Raw genomic sequence first — 19,589 nt, 5'->3', positions numbered from 1 at the left:
TTGGGAACCACTGGACTACACTGTGTAAAAAGCAGTTAAAACTAGCTGCATCTCAACCAGCTACAGCAGTAAAATACTACTCATGGATTGGTACTTTTTACAGTATTAACAACCTAATAATGTAACATAGTAATATATCAGTCACAGGGACCAAGTACTGATACTTAAAGTACATTTTGCTTAAAATACTCCTGTACTTTTACTTATGGAAACTTTTGAATACACAGCTGTTTACTTGTGATTGGGTATTTTTACATTGTGTTGGTACCTATGTAAAGGATCTGAGTACTTCCTCTACCACAGGTTTCTCTTTAAGCATCACAAAAGGAGGTAAAAAGACAGATCTAATTAACAATACTGTTACTGTTCCACTCAATAACAACGAAACATGATCACTGTGATGTTTTGCTAACTGATCCCTTTTTAGTTTGAGAGGAGATATTTTAATCAGAGCTTGCACCAGCACCCTGCATGGTAGCTTGTCATCACCGTTGGTGTGTGAGTGTGTATAAATGGGTGAGTGAGCAGCAGAAACATTATAAAGTGCTTTGGATAAAAGCGCTATTTAAGCAGCCATTTACCATTTAAAAGACAGTTCAGGGGGAAGAAAAATATTTTAAGTGGGTTTTGCAACACTCTACCCTGTGGGTTCTGGCAGTGGTGCTCCATTCAGTCTGGGTCGCTGAAAAGGGGACACAGTGTTTGGTAATGCAGCATCAGTGAACTGGGTCACCCCACTGTTCCTGAACTGTACACACACACCAGATGGAGCTGCAGGCGGGCCCAAACTGTCTCTGTACCTCATTAATCAGGCTGGACCCTCGGTGCTGCGGGTGACTGACTGCTGGACAGTGACTGAGGGTAAGACGTGAAAAGGAGGAGCCACAGAGTTATTAAAAACTTAAGCAGAGGATATATATCTGATTGCAAACCTCACAGGGGTGGGAAACTAAATGAATCTTGGCTATTTCAGATTTGTTGAATAGGATGATTGGGTACAAATATAACAATGAGACACATACACAGCAACTGTAGTTTTTCATTCATATATTAGTTTACTTTGTATAACTATTCAAAGACATACAAAACATGATATAGTGACAAAAACAAGATGAACGGCACAGATGAAAGGAAATAACTACTGAAAAAACACTTTCAGTTAAGTGATAAATTATACAACTATGCAGACAATGTGTTTCTGTACAATGTAGTGCAATAACTCCTAATTTCATCACCACCACTGGGAACAGTGGAACAGTCACTGTATGACGCAGCGGTCATAAGTCTGATCTTCTTGGGGTTCCTCTTTGGAGGTCGGAGGTTTCTTCTCTTGGCAGTGAGGCGCTGAGCTGTTCAATATGTTCTGGAGGATGTCTTTGCTCTCACTAGGCGGTAGATTGTAGAAGAAATACTGTGGTGCCATCTGAATGAACCTAACAGAAGAAGGGAACAATGTTGTTGGTAAAATAATGTGTTACACAGGCTCAACTTGTTCCAAATTTAGGCACTTTTGTTGGAGACAAGACTGACAGTACATCTGCTCCTCACATTATTTGAAGTGCAATCACTCAGATTCATATATTTCAGGATGTGAAACCTAAGAGAGCATGACAAAGGCTGCAGAGCTTTCTTTTCCTCCTTTTTAAGCTGCAGCTCCACATTCCCAGGCATCTGTGCAATCCATAATCCCCCCTCTTACCAGCTGATACTAGAGAAAAGGATTATGATAGCACCCTCCACAACCAACATGACTAGTCTCTGCTGAACTGGGGCTTTACATCTGGTCCACAAGGGAAAGGGAATGTGTCTGTCTGATTACTTTTAAGCCTCTTCAAATGTAAAGATACAAGGGTGGTGCTATAAAAGTCACAAGAGACTGCAGTCTGGTTAACAAAGACTGTATATGGTCAGTTATGTGAATCGTACAACTGTAAGATATACAAAGAACGAAATGTTAAGACTGAGACTCACTCCTCTGGTGTTATGTGGGTGACAGTGCGGAGGCAGTTGTCCTCAGAGAAGGAGTGCTCATGGAACAGCACCCACTCTGGCAGGCGCAGTTTGGGGCTCTTGGCACCGTAACCAGACAGAGGATGGATCTGTGCCACATGCTTGTGGGTCAAAATGAAGTAGTTCCCTGATCCGTCCACATCCCGCGCCACCTGAGGGAAACCATAGCCAGACACAGTCAGACAGATTTTCTCAAAGGAATTTGAGTCACTGCCTAAGAATACTTTTTAAACAGGACTTCCAAATGCGAAACGCATCTGTATAATTATACTTTTGATTTTTGGCTTGGCGTGTACAATTTTAAAAAAGCCAAAACATAAGAAGTTATACTTAAAGTGGCAAAAAATATAAATACTGAAAGGAGTTGAAGCAGTTGAAATGAAAGATGAAATGTTACTAGAAGTGTAGGTGATGAATTGACCTGGAAGTCCTTAATGCCAGTTCGGTGTATAGCACTGAAGGGGTCGGAGTAAATTGTGCATGAACAGTGTTCATATATTACACCCTTATATATGCACAATATATATGTACATATATTGTTTTTCTGTATGGGAAAAATAAAAGATAAAAGCAGTTGAAATGTCAAGTTTGAGATAAAAGTGGAGAGCTGAAAACAGTTCAAGTGTGAGTACTGTAAACAGTTTAAATGTGAGTTAGTTGCGGAAGCACTGATAGTTAAAAGGTGGACGAAAATGAAGTGTAAGATCTGAACATAGTCGAACTGTCAGTCGATGAATAAAAATCAGTTAATTTCAGTGTTTTGCATCGTCAGTGGTACGGCACGGCTACACAATTATGGCGAAATAATAATTCTGGTTATTTTGCTGAGTGTGGCTGTGCTGGATTATTAGTCATGAAAAAGCAAAATGATTGTTTCTGCATACATCTAATCACCTACATGAATGAACAGAATTACATTAATATTTCATTAAGCCCATATTCTATGATCATTAATTGTGGAAACTAAAATCACAGTATAATTACAAAAGATTAGAGCGCACTCAACCTTGCTGCATTAGTTCCAGTCGGTGTTTTAATGGCCTTTAGGAGTCTTTTCGAGGAGTGTTGGAGTTTCAAGCTTTCTTCTTGTTCATTGTTGATGTTGTGAATTATATTGTTTTTGATGAGTGGTATAATAAAGTTTTGTTTTCTGACCTGCATGAAGAAACCTGCCAGCAGGGCTCTCTTAATGTTGATGGTGTTGGTTCGGGAACCGAAGGCGGGCACCGACACGGGCAGCTCGATCCTCTTCAGAGTGTCGCTCAACTCAGTACGAAGAGCGTCAGCCATCAGCAGAGCGGTGTGGTTTAGGTAGAAATCCTGACACCACTTCTCCACATTACAGTCTAAAGAGGGAGGAAGAGCGAGTCAAAGAGAGGATTACAGAAAGGTAGAATCACTGATGAAGACACAGAGCTGTATGTGCCAAAATACAAATGCTATAATATTGCTTTGGTTTTTTTTTTACTGTCCTTATTCAGTGTTCAACACAGGCACATCATTGTTGTCAAGGTGCTAAACTAAACTCTAAAAAACCTCTAACTGTTAATTAGATTGAGGAATCGATTGCTCCCTTTCATTGCTCTGTACCTGACGAAGGGCGGCTCAAAACATTGCACTTTTCTACTGTGATTAATCACAATATTTCAAGGGAGAAGTTAATAGTCAGTCAGTCCTTGAGAGGCAGTAATTATGATTACTGTCGTTATTGAAATAACTAATAAGATTCTCACATCATCATGTCATCCTGTCACTCTATTGTCTGCTATATTATAAAGACAAACAATCAATACAAACAATTAAAAACAATAAACTTAGAAACACATTTTGAGGATTAGTTTTGAGTTTTTTAGTCATTAAAGTATATTTTTTCCTTTTTTTTTAGATTGTATTATTATTATAAATATTATAATTACTATTCTCATTATGATTTGTTGTGGCATTGTTTAAGGCTAGTTCATTTTGCCAACAGTTTGGATGATATTTCTCCATTCACTGATCTCCATAGCATCTGTGTGTGTATGTGTGTGTGTGTGTGCTCTCTAAACTCACATGGGTCCTGCTGGCACTGTTTAAACGCCTTGTAAATATTGATAAGGGTGAAGTGGTCTCCCTCTGGGTGCTGGAACTTCATGTGGCACTGAGCCGCCTCTGGCTTCAAGTCCACCGAGGGAATCATGAGGCAAGTTGGAGCTGTGAGAAAAAAAAAACACAAAAAGAATGTGGATGTTGAGAACTTTGTTTCTATCTTAAATTGTATATTACATTTTCAGTGATCTTCTAGCTTGACAAAGGCAGACCTTAATAGTTCATTATATAGTACTATGTAACAGTCATTACAGTAAAAGAGGCCGATGTTGATCTGCATTAAGAGACCAGGTCTCTGCTGTCGCTACAATTAGATGTGCAACATTATGTTTTAGTAACAGTGTGGGTGAATTATTAGATAAATAACCGTAGACATTAATCTACCTACTGTACCTGTTAGCATGGCAGCAATGATGACCACCTCGCTGACACAGTCGAACTCGCAGGACGCTAGCAATGTTTTGGCCATTTGGGGCTCCAAGGGGAACTCAGACATGATGATGCCCATCTCGGACAGGTTGCCATCATTATCCAGAGCCGCCAGGTAGTCCAGTTCCTCTAGAGCCTGCATCAGGCCTTCAGGATCTGGATTGGAAAGGTTTTTAGGTTATATACTTTGTTTTCTTTCTAAAATTAAACCTTGGTGAAAAAACTGTGAAAACGGGAAACCAAATCAACAGTGAAACGTATTTCTAGTGGCTGCTTTTTGACTGTCTAGTGCTTAAACTGTCAATGTACATGATTCATTACATATAAATACACTTTGACTTAAACTGTTAGGGATTACTTTTCTGTTTTGTATGCTGTCTAAACTCTAATCCGAAATGCTGACCCACTGAGACAATCCCCTACAATATACTGGCACCCTGCTGGGCACGCTCCGAGTAAAAAGGCAGCAGCAGATTAGGATTTTATAATCCTCACCAACATCTGCCATGCATCACTATGCAAAATGAAAAGTCTTTCATGGTACAAATGAGATTTTCTATTCTGTCTCTGTCACAAACATGTTTTCGATGAACATCACAGTGAGACAAAGAGATGCGGACACAAAATCCACCTTAGAGGCTCTCCATTATCATCCACACTCCCACACACCAACACCAGTATTCTCTAATCAACTAATGGGAGACTCAGTGTGTGTGTGTGTGTGTGTGTGTGTTTGTGTTAGTGGGGGTGAATAAATCCGGGGGGAACAAAAGCACACGGAAGCAGGTCAGCTCTAAAAAGGATGCTCGCAGAACAGGAGCTGTCAGTTCAGCTGAGGCACGGCTCGCTGCCCTCCAATAAAACAAGTTCCTGTCTGTTGGAACAAAACAAGAGCGGACTGACTGAACCCAAAATTCATGCCATTATCACCACGGACATGAGAATTTTAGAGAGCAGCAGGGGCTCAGCCAACACACACCATGCCATGAAAATGTTCTCTTTTTTTGTCACTTTATGTAAATCTCACCTGGCCTGTCGATGAAGTCACAGTGACCCAGTCCTGCAATCTCCATCCTCTTCAAAAAGAGCACGGTGGAAGTGGTGTCAGACTCTGCAATGTGCGGGCGTATCTCGACAGGAAGCTGTCTGTCCTCAGGATACAGACAGAAACACTTGCCTACAGGAAAGAAAGGTAATTTTAGACAGGACAGCAGCGAGGCATAGGCAGCCGCAGGTTTATGTCAAAAGTTGTTTTTTTTTTGTCAGTTGTTTAACTTCTCACCTGTTGGACCTGCCAGCTGTTTGCGACTCTTGGCTTGGCCTGCACTGATTGGCTGAATGATGACTGAATTTGTCCTGATCCTGGGGTTGTAAACCTGCAACATCACAGTGCGTTGATCTGGATTATGTATAATGACATTTAATAAAATATTCGCTCAGATCTAAAATAGTGGTGTCCAGATTCAAGATTCATTTTCACAAAAATTTTAATTTTTAATTACACTGTAACATTAAATTTGATAAAAGTATTATATACGAGACTGCACAATTAAAAACACTGCAGTTTTCTGTCTTCTTCTGTGCAAAAATGTGTGCAAAAAAAGTTTATTTGAAGCTAATATGAAGCTTCAGACAAATCAAGTCAATAACTTTCAAAGTTACTGTGTTTTACTGCCATATTCCCTCTTTTTGTTACGATCCTTCTGCTGCAACAGTACAGGAAAACACTCCATTGAGACACAAAGACTGTAACTGTGGAAGATATCAACTTCATTTGTCTAACTCAGACAGCTGAAGCCCCATATTTTCTTCAGATAAACTTTGAAATACAGTTTTTCTCAAAACGAGGACTGTCAATTTTGTCCCCCATCACTTACATTGCAAATGCGTTATGAAGGGATCTTCTAATGGTCAGTATGAACAGGAGAAATGATTATGGCAAGAAAAACCTATTTCAATGTTTATTTGGACACCTGACTATTGTTTTAAGACTTATTATGAAACTATACTCTAAACACATTTTCATTGCAAATATGAAAGATGAACTTACATATCTTTTCTCCAGCCCTGCATCGATGACAAAGCTTATTGAGCTGACAGCCCAGAAGAAGTCTTCATTTGGGCTGGATGTGAGGAATACTCTCCTGGTGCGGCCTGTCTCCTCCTCCCCCATGACTGGTAGAGTCCCAGGCTGGCCGGGGTGTACAGCGACAGGCAGGAGCTCTCCCAGATCAGGGGGTAAGCTGTGGCCCTCATGACGCAGGATGTCAAGGGCCAGATCTATCTCCTGGTCGGGGGTAAACAGAGAGTCAGAGGAAGACATATTCTCAGACTGCTGAATCCATCCTGTTCTGCTTTTCTTTTTTTTTTTTTTACCTGTGTCGTCACCAGAAACACCACCACGTCCCCTCCCTCTTCAGAGCGGTGGATCTCCAGCACCAGACGGAGCGAGGCGCAGAAATAGCTGTCACCCGTGCTGCTGTGCACCACCTCCCCTGCGGCCGGGCTCTCCAGGTGTATGAGAGGCACCGTGGACCCGGTAAAGTGGACCAGCTGCTTGGGGCCGGGATCAACTGCGGTGAGGAGGACCACACGGAGCTCTGGCCTCTGTAGGGCGATGTCCTTCAGCAGACCTTGAAGTACATCAGTAGCCACGGTCCTCTGGTGGGCCTGGTCCACCACCACCACACCGTAGCGCTCCAGCAAAGGGTCTGACATCATCTCCCTCAAGAGCATGTCATCTGTACAGTACCTGTGGTGGGTGATAAAATGCCATTAACAGAGAGCAAGTACATGCACAGGGGCACTTGAAACACACTGTATCTTACCAAACTCATAATAAGCTGACATAAATCCTCAGGTTTCATTGATTGTAAGCCTCTAGGCTCAAAGACTGGAACAGGAAATCCATTCAGCATACTTCAGAATGGCATTTTAATGAAAGGCACTTTGTCTACGCTTCTGTTTTGCCCCTATTAGTGTAATTTACTCTGATAATTAGTCTGGGGAGTATATCCTTTCGTACTCGCCGGCTGCCTGTTTATCTTATCTCCCTCTCCTCAATGTGCTGAGTTCCTTTGTTGCCGAGCTGACTTATGAGGGACTCACATGAGGGAGTGTGACATATGGGCAGACGGGGAGCCGGGCAGCTGTGGCAGTGAAAAGAGGCCCCTCAAGCCTTTTGTTCACCTCTCTCTTCAGTATAACAGAAGGCGGGGTGATTTAGCTGTGTGAGTGTTCTGACCATGTTTTATTGTTTCTCGGATACACTTGAGATAGACTCGATATGTTTTTGTTGGTATAAAATGCAGTTTTTCCAGACCTGAGAACTGTGTCATGAGCGCAGCATGTTTCCAGAGGGATGCTGTATCCGACTTCGTGGCCAATGTTGACATCCATCTCATCAGCCACTCTCAAGGCGAGATCTACAGCCTGCTGCGCATGAATCTGGGTACAAACCACCGTACCATGCTGGAACCGGACTGACAGGCAGAATTCGGCGCACCACTCGGGAATCTGTTTCAAAAAGAAGTGTGAGAGAAGTTGTTTACATCACACATGCTTCCCCAGTATTGTTAATTTTTAAGATGGTTTGATTATGTCCCTGTAACAAAGCTGAATCTGCTGTTGCAATATTTTCCATGGCAATGCAATCACAAGTGTCAAATACCCGCCAGTACTCACTTGAGAGCTCCTTCCAGTTTTGGCAGAGCCACTGACAATAACAAACTGTCCTTTGGCCAAAGTGTCCATGAATTCAGACTTTGCTTTCCACACTGGCAGATCTTTCCTTTCTTTCAACAGTTTGTAAAATCTGGAGGAATAAGGCAGCCCGTCAAACTGATTAAGCTCCAAAATGTCATCGTATTCTTTGTCTCCTTGACTCAACGCGTCTGTGTCTGAACAACAGGGTGATTTCCCATCAAAGAAGTCCTCTCCAGATAAACTGGTAATGTCCTGCGCCATCACAAGCGAGCTCCCAGTCTGTCCGGCATAAACTTCATTTACAGATCCACAGGAATGAAGTTTGGAAATCTCCAGCTCCCAGTAAACTGTTGGACAGCACACAGACCGCCTCTGCAAGTGAAGCCAAATGAAAGGCTCACCAGGCGGTCAGCCCAGTGTTGTCATGTGGCCACTAATCCCATAGAAGTGCAGTCATCAACAGATGACACGCACACACACACACACGCGCGCACACACACTGGTGTGAGAACAGAGATAGATGGGCAGAGACACAGAGGGGTCTGGTGTTTATGATGAGAACTGGCTCGCATGCAAAGGCCACAAGCTGTACACAGTGTAAAATGCATTTATTTATCAACTTTTGTTTAATCTTGTGATTTAGAAACTAATTATCTCAGTGGTTGACAAACTGAGATAATTTATTTCTACATCTAAGAACCAACAGTTGTTCCAGAAAATAGACCTGCTGTTCTCACACTGCAGCCTCACAGTGTTACTCCAGGTACAACAACCTACAGTTTCCAGTTGTAGAATCATATCTAACAAAACAAAACAAAGGAAAACATTTCCCTTTGTAACAATATTTAAAAACAGGGCCCTGTGAATAAAGGAACATGCAACTTTTACTTTTATTCTTCTTCTTCTTCCACTTTCATACCTGAAAACCTGTTTACTAATAAACTGGGACCTTTGTGTTTCATTAAAAAAAAACAGTAAATATAAAATGAGAAGAGGAACCTAAAAGCACTTAACATTTGTAACTTGCTCATTTGGGCCCTCTGTTGACAGTGGGCCCCTCAGCAGTTGATTAGTTCACCTCCATGCCACTGACTGATCTGTTGACATGCTAAAGTAGACTAATGCTAACTTTATTGTGTCTTGCAAGTTTAATCCCATATCACTTAACTACCAGTGGCTCATAACTGACACTAACTCATTTTACGATTTCTGTTTTATTCACTTTTACATGAAGTATATTTATTCACTAAGTACAACAATTGTTAATAGGACGGCATAATTAACTGCTTCACCTCCCATTCTCAACTTTGTATAAAAGAAATCACTCACTTCAGTTTTATTTATGTTGCCTTTAAACCACCTACAGTACCTACAACTACCTGCATCACTACAGTATTGAGCTTGCTTGGGAGATGAAAGCATGGAAGTCCAATTAGAGCAGGCTGAAGGTCATTCACAGCAAACTAGCAGTTTTTAGATTATTATACACATTGATATGGATTGTATTATTTTCTTGTGTTTCGTGCTCTTGACTTCACTCTTTTTTGCTTTGTTTCCCATCAGTGGTGTAAGGAAGGGAGATTGATCACTGATCAGGACTCAAGGGCAACTTCACCCTGATGTCTGAGGGAGCACATTAAGGCAAGATAAAGATAAAAGTGGAGAGTGGGTAGCACTTCAATGTTTGTAATAACCAGTGTTGTCCAACAGGTGGCAGTGCTGAACAACTGTGATAAACTGAGCAGCTGAGCACACATGTCCCAGTAAGAATGAGATATTATGATTGGTGTGGCAACATCATACTTGAAGAAATGAAACATATTTCTGCTGAGCTGCTTGTTTGACTTATTGCAGTATGAGTCTAGAGCAATTAAAATGGTTAAGACATCTGGAGCTGTTATTTTCACACTAAATCAGCGTTCACTAGGTGTCACTTGAAAGAAACAACAAAGATTGTGCAACTAATTTGCCCTCATGAGTGTTGCACATTGTGAACATTTGATATTAACATGTACCAACCAGAGTTGACATAATTCCCGTAGAGACTAATTTGATAGTTGTTCTTATCGGATTATCATTCAGGTTTGCAGTTAAGAATATTTCCAATTCCTTGTCCTTGTTTGTCATAGTGACTTTTTGGTTGCACTGTTATGGAGAAGGGTGTGTTTACCAGGCTGAAGATGGAAGCTTTCATCCTTACTAACCAAATTTTTGGTGGAGTTTGACTTTAACATTTACTTGTGGTCTTAAAAAGTGGTTTTAAAATATGTTTTTAATTAATTCAAAGTGTGAATGAAATCAAAACCACTTGTTGTAAACAGTCGTAAAGGAACTTTTATTTGGCTTTGCGATTATATCAATAAAATCTCTTAACCTCAAACATTTGTCTCTGGCCTACAAGTTATAGGTTGAAATTTCAAAATGATTTTGTAATCCCCCGATGTAAATGGGGCCTCAAAGCAGTTCTTATATCACTGTGCTCGTAAAAAAAGAACAAAAAGAGAAGCGATATGATAACTGACATACAATATTTACACTTTACAATGGCTTTTGAACATGTTACAGTTATGCAAATAAACACAGTACATTTAGGATTTACAAATGGCATAAACATTTAACGACTAATCGACACAGCACTAACAAATATTTTCCAGCGGAGAGCAGTTACTCTGACTGTCGAACACATCTGAACACTTCCAAATCAAGAAAAAGTGTTACTTTCACACTTATGTACACATATGCGACACAGAAATGCCTGGCATTACTGATTTCAATCATTCTGCAGATGTGAGAAAACATGCGCTGTGTTTGGATATACTGCAAAAACAAAATGCATCATCCAAAGCTTGATTGTGAACACTGACACAGTCAACGACAGGAAAACAAACAAACAAACAAACAAACAAACAAAAAAAAAACGGCGCTGTAAAATTTGAACAGTTGAATCCCTCCTTGTATAACAAGTCAACAACAAATAACATCAAGGAAAGTGCCTAACTCAAAGTGCAACGCCAAGCTCCGAATCTCATGAATGATGCAATGAATGCATGAATAATCTCAGAGTTCAAGAATAACAGCCATACAAAATCCAAAAGGAATGTTATGAAGGCAAAAAAAAAAAAAAAAAAGGACGGTACAGATCCGGTAAAACATCTTGTTGGACACGGTTGAGGAGGAGCTTGGAAAGCTCACGACGCTGAAGTCATCCTGCTTGGCTCACAAACTCGAGGACCAAGCGAGCGTTAATGTAAAACATACAAACATCAGAGTTAATGTTGAATTATTTGGTGTTGGTGTAATTCTCTGGAACACAATCAGTCTGTCAAATCTGTTCAGTTTCTGCAGCGTCTGCCAGAATCAAGAGAAACATGATGAGCATCCAACAAATGCCCCGAGCAGTGTTCGATGTGTGAAAAGTATTAATCGTGTTTGCTCTGTACTGCGAAGGTGAACTTATAAGGGAATGAAGGAGCGTGACTGTAAGACTGAAGAATGAGCCGATCAGATTGATCCCGCATTAAAAAAATGTAGTCCGAGGCTTTAATATGAGTTCAACTATTTCAGTTTTTAAAATGATGAAACAGTTGTAGCTCCACAACGTGTTTTCTCACTTTCAGAGAAGAAAAGGTTTTATTGATTTTTACTGTATAGCACCGTGGAGGTGTGAATAGAGAAGATATATCTGGAGTTTAATACATCATAAAAATGTGGGAAATGGGGACTGAGGTGGCCTTGCAGTCAGTTTTCTGCGAGCATAGTGAAAAGGGGATGAAGGTCAGGGGTAGCGTACATGTGCCTACTGCCCCCACGGGATGTAAGGAATATTGTAATATATGTTCACTTTGGGTCATTTTGGGTGGGTGGGGCGGGATTTGGAGGGTTATGTGTGCATGTTTTCTTACTTGTCTTTGTCTTTTGCCTTTTCTTTCCCTTTCTTTCTCTTTTACTACATGTTCATTGCACTTGGGATGATATTAAAACGATATAATGCACAGGCCTGAAAGATTATAAAAAATCTCCCTATGGCAAAGATACTGAAAGTGGTTACATGGAATATAAATGGTTCTCATAACCCGGTAAAACATAGGAGATGTCTGGCATATTTAAAAGGGAAAAATGTGGATGTAGCCTTTATACAAGAAACCCATTTCACAGAATTAGAAACAATGTGGAAAAGAGACTGGGTAGGAAACATAGTGCATAGTTCTTATTCAAGAAAAAGAAATGGTGTGGTTATTTTATTTAAGAAGCATTTGAATATTGATCTTTTGAAACTATGCAAGGATCACCAGGGATGGGTTATTTGTGTCAAAACCATATTATACGCAGTTAAAATGAATCTTTGTAATATCTATCTATCTATATCTTTCTAATGTTGAGGATCCTGTTTTTGTACATAAATTAAATTTCCAAATATTCAAGCATAGAGGTTAGAAAGACCATCTTCAAATTAAATGACAGTAAATCCTCGGGGTTAGATGGTTTGCTCATAGAATATTATAAATCTTTCAATGACATACTAGCCCAAAGATTAACAGATGTGGTTATAGAAGCATTTCAAATAAAAAAGACTACATGAGTCCTTCAGGGAGGCCCTGATAACTCTTATCCCCAAAAAGGATAGAGACTTAATGGATCCTTTTAATTATCATATTATCGTATTTCATTGAGTAATGCTGATGGAAAGGTGCTATCAAAGACTCCAGCTGCCAGATTACAGAGAGTTCTTCCAAATATTAGTCATCATGCCCAAGTGGGCTTTATGAAGAATAGGAGCTCAACCGACAGTATTCGGCTCCTTCTGTATGTTATTTGGCTTAACAGGTCAACATCCTGCCCTGTCGCTGCGCTTTCTCTGGACGCAGAGAAGGCAGCCAAGCAGGGATGTCCAATGTCATCCCTCTTATTTCTTTTAGCTTTAGAACCATTAGTTATATCTATAAAAATGCAGAGAGAGGGAGCCAGGAGCATAAGCTTTTTTTATATGCCGATGATATTTTGTTGCTGCTAAGGGACCCTATTTCCTCAATTTCTCCTCTCATGGAAACAGTACAGAAGTTCTCTAAGATATCAAGATACAGGGTCAACTGGCATAAATCAGAAGCAATGCTTATATCTGCAAACATTCAGGTGTGCAGGACATCAGTCTTATTTTTGACCACTCCAGGAAGGTACAGCATATGACACACATAATGATGAAGGGATCTCTCTATACGTAGGGACATGTTTCTGTATGGAATAATCCTGAGAGCTGTTTGGGAAAGAAGTCTATTTATTGGGAAAAACCGGTAAAAGAGGGAGTGTGTACTTTTGGAGATCTTCACATGGATGAATAATATCTTTCATTTGATGAGATGTGTGCTCCGTATACTTTGAATTGTAAGGATGTTTGGAGATAAATGCAAATCAAAAGCTGTGTAACCAAAGTGTATACTGTTGAGATTCACAAAGGAACAATTGTGATTGAGGAGCTTTTTTCCAGCTTCAGTATTTTATAAAATGTTGTGAAAAGTGAATAGTGTTATTTGTGACAGTTTGGGAATCGTATGGCAAAATGTCTCGAAATGTGAAATAGATAGGGAGACATGGTCTCATATTGTATCAAATAGTAGGGGGAATATAAAGCTAAGGGTAGAGGTAACCTATTTAAGGTTTTGAACAGAGTTTACTACACACCCATCAAATTACACTGGATGAGGCTGAGCCAGGATAAGATGTGCTGGAGGTGTAGAGGAGGCTCGCTTCTTTACACACTGTGGGACTATCCTGTCATACAGCCAATGAGGGGCAGGGCGATTTAAAATTGTATGCATGGGAATTGTTTCAATGCTCAGATTAGTCCTCAAATACTGGACGAGCTCTGAAAGACCTTCTTTAATAAAGAAGAGGTGGGACAGTTTCATTAAACAACTCAAGATACAAGAATAATGAATTGATATTTGTATTTGTTCCTTTGTGCATTTTAAATTTGTGCATCCTTGTGTTATATTGGCTATTACGTGTATTTCTTACAATGTACACTGTACGTATAGAGTATACAAGCATAACGTACTGTATGTATGAGTGCATGTGCCGTATGTACAGTGTGTATAAGTGTATGTATGTGTCAGTATATGGTTATGCATATGATATGTACATATACTTTCTCTTCTTTTCCCGGTGCTATTTTTCGGAAGGTAACACAAATATCGCATGTTATATCATCCAAGTGTATATTTATTCATTTTATTGTCAAGGTTGTTAAGTATCATGTTACTTTTTCTTGTCACTTTAGCTTTGTATCAAATTATTATTTTTTCCCCTTATGTGCGTTATTATGTTTTGTTTGTTACTGTGTATTATGTTGTTGGTTGTTTAAAAATATATATATATATATATATATATTTAAAAAAAGTGAATAAGTGAATGTCACTGCTCTGTGGGCCACAAACTAATGCTGTCGACTTGCTGAGTTGTGCTCCGTTTCCCTTTATCGTCAAAACAAACTTTTTTGCGCGTCAATTATTCAAGCAACTTCACAGGTTATAAAAAACATCATATATTTCAGCATTTTGTTTGAGAAAAAAGTATAAAAGTCACCAAAGAAAATATGCAAAAGAAATATCCTAAACAACACCATGTTCCTTTTAGTTTCTCCAAACTCTTCCTCAGGGAAAATCACTCTTTCTTGGAGTGCTCTGTGCACAATCCCGAAGTTAAATATCGTAGTTAAATAGATAAATAGTTTATTGGTACCTGAGCAAGGACAACAAAGCACCTTTTAGAGGCGTAGCACTGAGATGTGATGTTAGCCCCCTTTCGCTAGAAACGCTGCGACACTTCCAACTGTCCGAAAGGTCTTACAGGGTCTCAGTAATTAGTGCAAATCAAGAAAGTCTCCGCTTAGTGGTAGGAGATATACTCGTCCATGACGTCGAGAGCTCAGCAATCCTTGTGAGTCTTTGGTGGTCTGTAGGGCAACACCGGCACAGGTCTGAAATGTAAAAAGAGGCACGAATACATGATGTCATTAAGACAGCAACGATGAAATTTTGATCTTCTACTTGTCTTAAATACAAATTCACATTATAAGATGCTGTCACATTAACATAAAAGATGCAGCAGTGCAACATTAAATGCACACACAGAGATTAATTCCACATCTTATTAAGAGAAGTGTAATATATGAGATATATGAGAGATATGAATGAAAAGTGCCGTCACCTCTTGTGCACAGAGAAAATTAAAGTGGTTCAATAATGCAGGAAACTGCAAATGAGCCAATTGAAGTTGAGCTTTTTCTCACGTCTGATCCCTCGCAGTGTGAGGCGAAGACAGTATATATAGTAATAGTACTCTACACTCTACATATAACATTTGAGCAAATAGGAATTTGCTGTGCATGTCTCTCACACACACGATGATCATTAATTAATAACTGTAAGAGAACAGAAACCACTCCTTTTCCTTGCTATCATTACCTTCCCGCAGTGCCACTGCTCGCTCTCGTGCACTGGGTGCCAATTATCGTGCAAGTGTTAAAGCTTTTTCTGTAAGGTTCTTGTCACATCTAATTAAAGTTGTAACTAACATTTATATAACAGACACCTACTGTATGTCTGAATGACTTTAGATAGATGGAGCATATGATTCCTGTCACGTTGTACTGACCTGCTGGGTAATGGGATGGTGGGTGGAGTGGGGATAGGTATGGGCAGGGGTGCATTTACAGGGATGTGGATCCCCGCTGGTGTTGCACTGTGACCCAGCCGAGTGCTCCTCCCTAGCGGGTCGGCAGGAAGAGGTTTCTGGGGTGGACTGGGTTTCTCGAAATCCTGAAGAAGAGAAGAGATGCATGAGTATAGTATTAAGTTCATCAGATATGTGTGTATATGTGTACATATATGTACTAATAAAAAAAAGATTTAGTTCAAGGTTTAGTATCTTGAGGAATTACAGCATTTTTTTTCAAATTAATCAATTTTCAAATGCAGATTAGCTTCACTGAAAGCTTTAAAACTGTTCTTAGTCTTGAAGCGATGTTGAAATATCCCATTCCTTAGCTGGCATTAATTTGAAAAACACCACAAAGCACATTATCCTTATCTTGAGACACAGTGTGTAGAAACCAAATCCATGAAACCTGAATAATATGTGGCATGCGACCTTCTATCTCCCTTTAAATATGGATTATCTGTAGAGCAGCTATCTGCAGACAAAAGCAGACACGTTTCACTAGAGGGCACTGTGTTATCAGCAGCTTCTCTGAATTCCCACAGTTAACATGAGATGAATCCCAAACCTCCTCCTCGTCCACCACCACCTCTGTGGCGGTGCTGTGTGAGTGTGGAAGGTTATCGGAATGAGGTGCCATCATGTGTTACTAATCTACAGCGAGGAGGCGAGGCAGTGATAAACATCTGCTACCAGCAGCCAGGCTACCGTCACGCACACACACATATATATATATATATATGTGCACAGTACAACCCCCCATCCGCCCACGCCATGCCACAACACACACACACACACCCACCCCGCCCCACACACACACACACACACTCAGAGGAATACACAGTGATGGGACAAACTTAAAGTAATATGCACACAGCAAAAAAAAGAATTCTACATCATGCATGGGAAGGTTTAGAAAATTCATGAATACAGCCAAGATGTGACTGAGTTTGTCTCATCAACATACAGAGTTATAAACCAGTGAGTGTTCATTGCTGTGTGACCCAGAGGACTCCAGCGCAGCCGAGTTCACGTCAGGAAGACTTTGCATGAATGTGATTTTTACCTGAGTGACCTAACTAAGAGTGATTATTATGATTATTACTATATTACAGTATGTATGTGCTGTTCCCATGCATGTAGATGCAGAGAAGGGGTTTCTGGCACAACTTCACCTACTTCCAAGGTGCACGGAGAACGGAAAGAGGTCTAAAGAGGTCAAAACTCTAGCAACACTTGTACTATATAGAACAACTTTATTGTTTGACCAACGCATTTTGGCTTGTGGCCTTCATCAGGGTCGTCATAAAACACATTACAAACAACGTTTCTGTTCCCATGCATGCGCTATATGAAAGCACCCCTGTCCACATACTTTTGTGTACTTTTGGTCTGGGGGTGTTTTTCATGTTTTGGGTGTTGGGCACCTTAATTCGAATTTCCAAGCGGAAACTACCACAGTTACCACAGGCGTTTTCTTCGGCCCAAGGTAGTGGGGCGTGTTTCCACAGCGTGAAAGGAAACACCTCGCACTCCTTATTTGGAAGATCCTGCCTCAAAATGTAAAAAATGACACCGACCATAAGCAGCAAGTCTGGGCTTCAAACAAGCGCCAATGCAAACCAATAGGTGATGTCACACGTCAATACGTCTATCTTTATATAGTCTATGTTTCAATTAAATGTTAATGCTGCAGCATAGATGATATTTTAGACACGCTTCCAACTTTGCGGTAACAGTTAAGGGAATGCCCTTTCCTGTTTCAACATGATAATGCCCCCCTGCACAAAGCCAGGTCCACAGAGAAATGGTTTTCCCAGCTAGTGCAGAAGAACATGACTGCCCTGCACAGAGGCTCTGACCTCAACCCCAACTAATACCTTCGAGATGACTTGGAACAATGACCGTGAGCCAGGCATTATCCACAATGGGAGCAAATCCCTGCAGCTAGATACAAGGAGCAACTGCACACTGAATCAGAGCTCCTTTTACTTTTATTTGTGATGTTTTTGATCAACTATAGGTCTTCCTCAGGCAAAAACTCTGCAGCTAGGCTCCAAAGTTTTGTGAAAAAAGAGAAAATGAATCGTTCAAGAATCACATATGGGTGGAATGTTTGGATGTCCAAATACTTTTGGCCATGCAGTGTATGGCAGCAATGTCTTAGTGATCCCATGAAATCAGTGACATCATATATAATAACATATGTTGACCATATTTGAAGAGCACGATTTCCAATGTATCACAAGTCACACTTGTATACTGTGCCACCTATACTCCACAGTGAATTACAGGTTATCAGTAAGAAGTAACTGAAACAACATCAATTCAAACAATTCATACAAGCAAAAAGATGCCATATAATATTCATTAGCTGAGAAGCACTGTAGTTGCTTCTTAACTGAGAACAAAATGTTTTTAAAAACTTAAAATTTGCCAAATTCTCCGCCTGCAACAGCCCAGAGCTACTCAGATGAAGTTAAAAACAAGAGATGCCCCACAGAGGTTGAAACGTTATGATGCTTTAATCAGATTGAGCTCCGTTAGCAGCACAGCAGGTTGGATTCTACATCACAATCCCATGTGGATATTGTTCTTACTTGTTGAGAGTTTTGGGGTAATAAAACATACACAGTGGGGGATTCCTGTGATCCCATTAGAGGAATCTGTGTGAAAATTAACTGAAACTAACTGTATTTCACTGACTTCCACACACAGCGCACCACCCACTGTGATCTTAACTTCTGACAAACTCCTACATGTGTAAGTTATGGCAAGTTTAGTTTAAAAGAAGAGTAATAACTCTTCCTCCAGAAACACAGAAAATCAGGCTCATTTTCCAGGGAGTGTACAAGAGAAAACAAAGATGTAAACGCATAGATGCATCCACTCAAACGCAAGAATAATCCAGGACCCATGTGCATTCTAATGCCGCTCTTGGCAGAAAACCTCACACTGTAACTGGAGTCTCGCTGGTGTTCACATGTCTTAATTCAAAATGAAGGATTGCACTGTCCTCTGTGGCTTGAGAAAGATCTATGAGCCTTGGGCTTACAAGCACCTTTCAAAACTCACCAGAGGAACTGAAAAATGCGTGGTCGTCTGGCCAAAAACAAAGCTATTTTTCTAAGTTCCTGAAAAGATGACATTTTGGGAGAGGCATGGTTTTCCCTCAACAGTGTGATGAGACTGCAGTCTGCTTTTGCTGAGAACCTGCACTGGGTTAGAGCTTATTTGCTTCACATTTATTTGACTCTACAGGTATCTGATATGTATTTTTCCCTTCAGCCGGCCAAGATAATAACAAGCAGCTTTGTTTGTGAGAATTCTCAGCTCGCACGCTGTTTTCTCTTCACGTATTGCTTCATTGTAATAAATGCAGAATTGGCTTTATTCCCCTGGAAACACCTCGGCGTTAATAGTGTGCAGTCCACACAAAGGCACAGATAGCCTGCGAAAAAGTCATAAAAGAAGACATATTGGTATAGACAGCAAGAGAGCCTGTGTCAAGTATTACAATACCCTTGTAATACACTTTCAATTTAAGGATTGATGCCCTGTACGTCCTTGTTGGCCTGTTATTAAATCTCAACAGAACCTTCTATCCTGTCTCTGACCTACATGTGCCATCTATACTTGCTCCA

General features: G+C 40.3%; 2 protein-coding genes across 4 annotated transcripts in view; both read right to left on the bottom strand.

Moving 5' to 3' along the window:
* Positions 1-1,030: 1,030 nt before the first annotated feature.
* dhx32b (DEAH (Asp-Glu-Ala-His) box polypeptide 32b) lies at positions 1,031-8,620 on the bottom strand. The gene is made up of 11 exons (XM_067610354.1): positions 8,212-8,620; positions 7,850-8,043; positions 6,904-7,279; positions 6,578-6,814; positions 5,810-5,903; positions 5,555-5,704; positions 4,492-4,683; positions 4,063-4,203; positions 3,166-3,356; positions 1,972-2,162; positions 1,031-1,433 (listed from the first exon to the last, which is right to left on the bottom strand). Exons 1-11 carry the CDS (start codon positions 8,491-8,493, stop codon positions 1,259-1,261), a joined length of 2,223 nt encoding a protein of 740 aa, XP_067466455.1. The 5' UTR covers positions 8,494-8,620; the 3' UTR covers positions 1,031-1,258.
* A 2,723-nt stretch (positions 8,621-11,343) lies between these two features.
* adam12b (ADAM metallopeptidase domain 12b) overlaps positions 11,344-19,589 on the bottom strand; it is a 96,466-nt gene continuing 88,220 nt past the window's right edge. For all 3 annotated transcript variants that reach the window (XM_067610351.1, XM_067610352.1, XM_067610353.1), the window contains 2 exons: positions 15,883-16,046; positions 11,344-15,205 (listed from right to left, as the gene is read on the bottom strand). In XM_067610351.1, coding sequence (XP_067466452.1) covers positions 15,154-15,205; positions 15,883-16,046 — 216 coding nt within the window. In that variant the 3' untranslated portion in view covers positions 11,344-15,153. The remainder of the gene's footprint in view (positions 15,206-15,882; positions 16,047-19,589) is intronic.

This window comes from Thunnus thynnus, chromosome 14, assembly GCF_963924715.1.
Source record: "Thunnus thynnus chromosome 14, fThuThy2.1, whole genome shotgun sequence".
Classification (NCBI taxonomy): Eukaryota; Metazoa; Chordata; class Actinopteri; order Scombriformes; family Scombridae; genus Thunnus; species Thunnus thynnus.
Note: the sequence above shows the minus strand (reverse complement) of the source record. Positions and strands in the feature narration are given on the sequence as shown.